The 8,157-nt window shown below is 40.9% G+C and overlaps 1 protein-coding gene across 1 annotated transcript; it reads right to left on the reverse strand.

Annotated features, from left to right (window-relative positions):
- Nucleotides 1–928: 928 nt before the first annotated feature.
- Nucleotides 929–1,385, reverse strand: LOC138674083 (large ribosomal subunit protein eL22-like). The gene has a single exon (XM_069762032.1). It carries the CDS (start codon nucleotides 1,365–1,367, stop codon nucleotides 981–983), a length of 387 nt encoding a protein of 128 aa, XP_069618133.1. The 5' UTR covers nucleotides 1,368–1,385; the 3' UTR covers nucleotides 929–980.
- Between the last annotated feature and the right edge of the window lie 6,772 nt (nucleotides 1,386–8,157).

Consider the following 8,157-nt stretch of genomic DNA (forward strand, 5'->3'; position numbering starts at 1 on the left):
CACATCTGGTAACTCTGTAACTATAGTCAAATGGTACATAGTACAATACATCCAATAGTGATCATAGTGATCATATAAATAATCTGAAGTAAGACATAGAGGTTAAATAAAGTGCATAGTGCATCGAAATTGAATTAGGTATAAAAATGCATAATATATAAAACAAAAAATCCTACACAGTGGGAAATGGATAAATCTATATATTAGCAAAATATTGTATAGTTTATATATTGAATATATCCGTTTTCATCTGAAGGCAAAGAGGTAGCAAGAGTAGTTATCATATAGTAAAATCATTTGACGTATAAAACCTTCAGAGGAAAACAGAGAAACAATGTGCACACCATAACTCCAGATAATCAAATAAACCAATGTCAATGCAGAGTAGAGGTACCAGGAGCAAGTATAAATAACCTGTCTGTAGTCACGTACCATTGTACCCCTTGACGCGCGTTTCGATGTTCTATCTTCTTCAGATGCACCCCATTATCACACGGGGAGAACATACAAACTCCTTGCAGATGTTGTCCTTGGTGGGATTAGAACCCAGGACTCCAGCGCTGCAATGCTATCCACTGAGCCACCGTGCTGCCCTATATTATATCCCTTGTATACAATGTCCCACTACCCCAAAAAAATCAGTGCCATACTTTGGCAGAAATGTAAATGTTATTATCATTGAATATTTTCAGCCAAGTCCCATTGTGCTTGAGAAAGAAGGCCTAAGTGCTCCAAAATGCCTTGCCATTGGGGACCCACCTTCTAGTGATACAGTAAATTGGATTAGTTTACACCACTGGATATTCCTTCTATTTTCATCCAGGAACGTGTGCACCCTTTGACGTCCATCATCCTCTTGGAATAGTGTCCTGCGTCTCTTATGTTAGTGGCTACAAAGCTTCCCCCTCTTAATAAAAAAACAAATGAATGTGTTCCCACGTTTATTATGGCTAATACAAAATTAATCCAGATCTTAAAATTTAATCTTCATCCTCTTCCTCCTCCTCATCCTGGTTGATCTGGAAGTATCTTAACTCATAGCTTTCCTCACTGTTGGCAACCACACGGAGCCAATAACGCAGGCTGTTCTTCTTCGGGTATTTCTTGTTCAGGTATTTCAAGTACCTCTTGGAAAACGGTACTTCTGAATTTACGGTGCTCTTGCTTTTGCTTCTCTCGATGGAGACAACGCCACCACCCAGGTTGCCAACCTTCCCATTCACTTTGATACGGTCGTGCAAAAAGTGCTCAAAGTTAGCAGCATCCATGATTCCATCTTCCACAGGATGTGTGCAGTCCAAGGTGAACTTCAGCAGCTGCTTCTTTTTCTTGCTGCCCTTTGTTGCAGGCTTTTTCACAGGAGCCATGGCGACCTAAGGAGGCTGAAAGCCTCTCTTCATCAATATCTGATGAAGAGATATTAGAGGCCCCCCTCTATCTGGGTTGGACCTTTTTCAGATAAAAAACAAATACTTTATTCTCCTTAAAGTCCCGACTGTCTCTGTTAAATTGTTTGTGCTTTCTATCTTTTATGTCTGCTTGGAATTTCTCAATATGTGTCTGTAGGATCATAGTAACATAGTAACATAGTAACATAGTTAGTAAGGCCGAAAAAAGACATTTGTCCATCCAGTTCAGCCTATATTCCATCATAATAAATCCCCAGATCTACGTCCTTCTACAGAACCTAATAATTGTATGATACAATATTGTTCTGCTCCAGGAAGACATCCAGGCCTCTCTTGAACCCCTCGACTGAGTTCACCATCACCACCTCCTCAGGCAAGCAATTCCAGATTCTCACTGCCCTAACAGTAAAGAATCCCCCTTGTGCCCGTCACCTTCCTTGGTATAAACAGATCCTCAGCGAGATATTTGTATTGTCCCCTTATATACTTATACATGGTTATTAGATCGCCCCTCAGTCGTCTTTTTTCTAGACTAAATAATCCTAATTTCGCTAATCTATCTGGGTATTGTAGTTCTCCCATCCCCTTTATTAATTTTGTTGCCCTCCTTTGTACTCTCTCTAGTTCCATTATATCCTTCCTGAGCACCGGTGCCCAAAACTGGACACAGTACTCCATGTGCGGTCTAACTAGGGATTTGTACAGAGGCAGTATAATGCTCTCATCATGTGTATCCAGACCTCTTTTAATGCACCCCATGATCCTGTTTGCCTTGGCAGCTGCTGCCTGGCACTGGCTGCTCCAGGTAAGTTTATCATTAACTAGGATCCCCAAGTCCTTCTCCCTGTCAGATTTACCCAGTGGTTTCCCATTCAGTGTGTAATGGTGATATTGATTCCTTCTTCCCATGTGTATAACCTTACATTTATCATTGTTAAACCTCATCTGCCACCTTTCAGCCCAAGTTTCCAACTCATCCAGATCCATCTGTAGCAGAATACTATCTTCTCTTGTATTAACTGCTTTACATAGTTTTGTATCATCTGCAAATATCGATATTTTACTGTGTAAACCTTCTACCAGATCATTAATGAATATGTTGAAGAGAACAGGTCCCAATACCGACCCCTGCGGTACCCCACTGGTCACAGCGACCCAGTTAGAGACTATACCATTTATAACCACCCTCTGCTTTCTATCACTAAGCCAGTTACTAACCCATTTACAAACATTTTCCCCCAGACCAAGCATTCTCATTTTGTGTACCAACCTCTTGTGCGGCACGGTATCAAACGCTTTGGAAAAATCGAGATATACCACGTCCAATGACTCACCGTGGTCCAGCCTATAGCTTACCTCTTCATAAAAACTGATTAGATTGGTTTGACAGGAGCGATTTCTCATAAACCCATGCTGATATGGAGTTAAACAGTTATTCTCATTGAGATAATCCAGAATAACATCCCTCAGAAACCCTTCAAATATTTTACCAACAATAGAGGTTAGACTTACTGGCCTATAATTTCCAGGTTCACTTTTAGAGCCCTTTTTGAATATTGGCACCACATTTGCTATGCGCCAGTCCTGCGGAACAGACCCTGTCGCTATAGAGTCCCTAAAAATAAGAAATAATGGTTTATCTATTACATTACTTAGTTCTATTAGTACTCGTGGGTGTATGCCATCCGGACCCGGAGATTTATCTATTTTGATCTTATTTAGCCGGGTTCGCACCTCTTCTTGGGTTAGATTGGTGACCCTTAATATAGGGTTTTCATTGTTTCTTGGGATTTCACCTAGCATTTCATTTTCCGCCGTGAATACCGTGGAGAAGAAGGTGTTTAATATGTTAGCTTTTTCCTCGTCATCTACAACCATTCTTTCCTCACTATTTTTTAAGGGGCCTACATTTTCAGTTTTTATTCTTTTACTATTGATATAGTTGAAGAACAGTTTGGGATTAGTTTTACTCTCCTTAGCAATGTGCTTCTCTGTTTCCTTTTTGGCAGCTTTAATTAGTTTTTTAGATAAAGTATTTTTCTCCCTATAGTTTTTTAGAGCTTCAATGGTGCCATCCTGCTTTAGTAGTGCAAATGCTTTCTTTTTACTGTTAATTGCCTGTCTTACTTCTTTGTTTAGCCACATTGGGTTTTTCCTATTTCTAGTCCTTTTATTCCCACAAGGTATAAACCGCTTATACTGCCTATTTAGGATGTTCTTAAACATTTCCCATTTATTATCTGTATTCTTATTTCTGAGGATATTGTCCCAGTCTACCAGATTAAGGGCATCTCTAAGCTGGTCAAACTTTGCCTTCCTAAAGTTCAGATCAATTCCGGTCTGCTGAAATCCGGATCACTTTTATGTTTATTGATATTATCAATCAACTCTGTAAGTTTCTTACTAGTCCTATCAAAAATATTTATTTCCACCAGCAGAAGAATCTGCATAAATCTAAATGAACTGTCAATAAGTTCGTTCTGCCACTTATATAGGAACTCAGGTGTTCTAGTCCTTTTTGCTGGAGAAACATATAATCTAAGTCCCTTGGGTACAATTCTGCTCTTAATATAATTTTCAAGGGACTGGACTTCCAACCAGGATCTAATGTTATCCCTATAGCACCCAGTTAGGTCCTGAAAAAGGTCCCTAAGATCTGGAATCCTAGTAGAATTACTCGAGGACGTGCCTTCATTGAACATATATTTGGCATCAAGTGCCCATGATTCCCTATTGATCGGCCCAGTGAGAAAGCCTGCCATCAATAAAAAATATTCACAGTAAATTTAGATTAGTTGGAAATATTAATCAAAAAGCTAGTTCACAGAAAAAAAAACAATATTTAAAAATTACCTTTTATTATTCATTTATATAATAGACTGGTGCATCATTTTTTGCCTAGTTTTATTTTTTTATTTTGTTTACGGTGTTCACTGTAGAGGTTAACTAGTGGATCTGTTTTAGGCTATGTGCACACGCTGCGGACTGGTGTGCGGATTTTTCCGCACTGATTTTGATAAATCCGCAGGGCAAAAACACTGCGTTTTTCCTGCTGATTTATCGCGCATTTTCTGTGGATTTTCCATGGTTTTTGTGCGGATTCTACTGCAGTTTTACACCTGCTGTTTTTTAATATGGAGCAGGTGTTAAACCGCTGTGGATTCTGCAGAAAGAATTGACATGCTGCGGAAAATAAACCGCAGCGTTTCCGTGCGTTTATTTCCGCAGCATGTGCACAGCGGTTTTTGTTTTCCATAGGTTAACATGGTACTGTACACCACATGGAAAACTGCTGCGGATCCGCAGCGTCAAAAATGCTGCGGATCCAAAGTAAAAAACGCAACGTGTGCACATACCCTTTTAGGTCGCGTTGTTCCAGATGTGGCAATATTAAATACTTTTTACTTTGTTTTGTTTGTTTGTTTTCATAAAAATATTTATTTATGGGTACATTATATCTACTATATAAAGCTGAATGTGTGTGTGTGTGTATGTGTGTGTGTATGTCCGGGATTGGCATCTGCACCGTCGCAGCTACAGCCACAAAACTTTGCACAGTCACACGTCTGGACCCCGAGAGCGTCATAGGCTATGTTGTGAGGCTAAATTTTAACCCCGCGCGTTCCAATTCACCAAACAATTTTGCCCCTATCTACATAATGGGGGAAAAAGTGAAAGGAAAAGTGTTGGAAGTGTCGCAGCTACAGCAACAAAATTTTGCACAGTCACACGTCTGGACCCCGAGAGCGTCATAGGCTACGTTGTGAGGTGAAATTTTAACCCCGCGATTTCCAATTCACCAAACAATTTTGCCCCTATCTACATAATGGGGAAAAAAGTGAAAGGAAAAGTGTTGGAGGCGTCGCAGCTACAGAAACAAAATTTTGCACAGTCACACGTCTGGACCCTGAGAGCGTCATAGGCTACGTTGTGAGGTGAAATTTTAACCCCGCGCTTTCCAATTCACCAAACCATTTTTCCCCTATCTACATAATGGGGAAAAAGTGAAATGAAAAGTGTTGGAGGCGTCGCAGCTACAGCCACAAAATTTTGCACAGTCACACGTCTGGACCCTGAGAGCGTCATAGGCTATGTTGTGAGGTGAAATTTTAACTCCGCGCTTTCCAATTCACCAAACTATTTTTCCCCTATCTACATAATGGGGAAAAAATGAAAGGAAAAGTGTTGGAAGCGTCGCAGCTACAGCAACAAAATTTTGCACAGTCACACGTCTGGACCCTGAGAGTGTCATAGGCTATGTTGTGAGGTGAAATTTTAACTCCGCGCTTTCCAATTCACCAAACTATTTTTCCCCTATCTACATAATGGGAAAAAAATGAAAGGAAAAGTGTTGGAGGCAAATTGACAGCTGCTAGATGTGAACAAGGGGGACTTAAAGAATGAGAGCGATGGCGCAAAAAAGTATATACCGTACAGTTGCTAAGGTGGGGCCCCGACATGAGATACTCACCACACACGGGGATATGAACACACACACAAAATGCGCCACACACTACCACGTGCTTGAACACATATACCACCCTCAGCACACATTTCACCACACATACACCAACCTCGCCACATAAAAGTCGAAACACAAAAGTCGCCGCTCAAAACTCGCCACGCGCAAAACTCGCCACATGCAAAAACTAGGCTCACGCAAAACTCGCCACAAGTGCAAAACTCACCTCATGGAAAATTCGCCACACGCAAAACTTGCACACGCGGAAAAATTGCCACATGCACAAAATTTGCAACACATGCAAAAGTTGCCTCACACAAAACTTGCACATACTCAAAAAGCACCACACATAAAACTCGCCACGCGCAAAACTCGCCATGCGCAAAACTTGCTGCACACAACTTGCTATACTAACCTGTCACATGCAACTCAACACACAAAAAGTTGCTACACGCATGTTGCCACACAAAACTCAACTCACAAAAGTCGCTACATGCATGTCGCCACACACAACTCAACACACACAACTTGACAAACGAAACTCGCCCTAAAACACACACACGTGTGGTATTATCCTTCAAAAATAAAAATCTGATTAATAAGCAGACAAACTACAAGAGCAACAAATGTACCATATAGGAAATACGGCAGCTGTCAGTCACATGACCTGTCTATTATGTGTATGTGCGCTAATATATACTGCCAGGGGGAGGGCTTCCTGTTGGCTGGGGATTTATCAGGCTGCCAATTTATCTTACAAATACTGAGGTAAAAATACTGAGCAAATAACGTGTGAATGAGGTCTAATACAGGAGATCACACAGGTATATACTATATACAGGGGAGATGACACACAGATATATACTATATACAGGAGAGATGACACACAGGTATATACTATATAGAGGAGGAGATGACATACAGGTACATACTATATACAGGAGGAGACGACATACAGGTATATACTATATACAGGAGGAGATGGCACACAGGTATATACTATATACAGGAGCAGATTACCTACAGGTATATACTATATACAGGAGGAGATGACATACAGGTATATGCTATATATAGAAGATGACATACAGGTATATACTATATACAGGAGGAGATGACACACAGATATATACTATATACAGGGGAGATAACACACATGTATATACTATATAAAGGAGGAGATGACATACAGGTACAGTGGGGCAAAAAAGTATTTAGTCAGTCAGCAATAGTGCAAGTTCCACCACTTAAAAAGATGAGAGGCGTCTGTAATTTACATCATAGGTAGACCTCAACTATGGGAGACAAACTGAGAAAAAAAAATCCAGAAAATCACATTGTCTGTTTTTTTTATCATTTTTTTTTTCATATTATGGTGGAAAATAAGTATTTGGTCAGAAACAAACAATCAAGATTTCTGGCTCTCACAGACCTGTAACTTCTTCTTTAAGAGTCTCCTCTTTCCTCCACTCATTACCTATAGTAATGGCACCTGTTTAAACTTGTTATCAGTATAAAAAGACACCTGTGCACACCCTCAAACAGTCTGACTCCAAACTCCACTATGGTGAAGACCAAAGAGCTGTCAAAGGACACCAGAAACAAAATTGTAGCCCTGCACCAGGCTGGGAAGACTGAATCTGCAATAGCCAACCAGCTTGGAGTGAAGAAATCAACAGTGGGAGCAATAATTAGAAAATGGAAGACATACAAGACCACTGATAATCTCCCTCGATCTGGGGCTCCACGCAAAATCCCACCCCTTGGGGTCAGAATGATCACAAGAACGGTGAGCAAAAATCCCAGAACCACGCGGGGGGACCTAGTGAATGAACTGCAAAGAGCTGGGACCAATGTAACAAGGCCTACCATAAGTAACACACTACGCCACCATGGACTCAGATCCTGCAGTGCCAGACGTGTCCCACTGCTTAAGCCAGTACATGTCCGGGCCCGTCTGAAGTTTGCTAGAGAGCATTTGGATGATCCAGAGGAGTTTTGGGAGAATGTCCTATGGTCTGATGAAACCAAACTGGAACTGTTTGGTAGAAACACAACTTGTCGTGTTTGGAGGAAAAAGAATACTGAGTTGCATCCATCAAACACCATACCTACTGTAAAGCATGGTGGTGGAAACATCATGCTTTGGGGCTGATTCTCTGCAAAGGGGCCAGGACGACTGATCCGGGTACATGAAAGAATGAATGGGGCCATGTATTGTGAGATTTTGAGTGCAAACCTCCTTCCATCAGCAAGGGCATTGAAGATGAAACGTGGCTGGGTCTT

This window comes from Ranitomeya imitator, chromosome 1, assembly GCF_032444005.1.
Source record: "Ranitomeya imitator isolate aRanImi1 chromosome 1, aRanImi1.pri, whole genome shotgun sequence".
NCBI lineage: Eukaryota > Metazoa > Chordata > Amphibia > Anura > Dendrobatidae > Ranitomeya > Ranitomeya imitator.

Excerpts from the sequence above, each read along its gene's own strand:
- LOC138674083 (XM_069762032.1), bottom strand. The coding sequence starts at position 1,367 with ATGGCTCCTGTGAAAAAGCCTGCAACAAAGGGCAGCAAGAAAAAGAAG.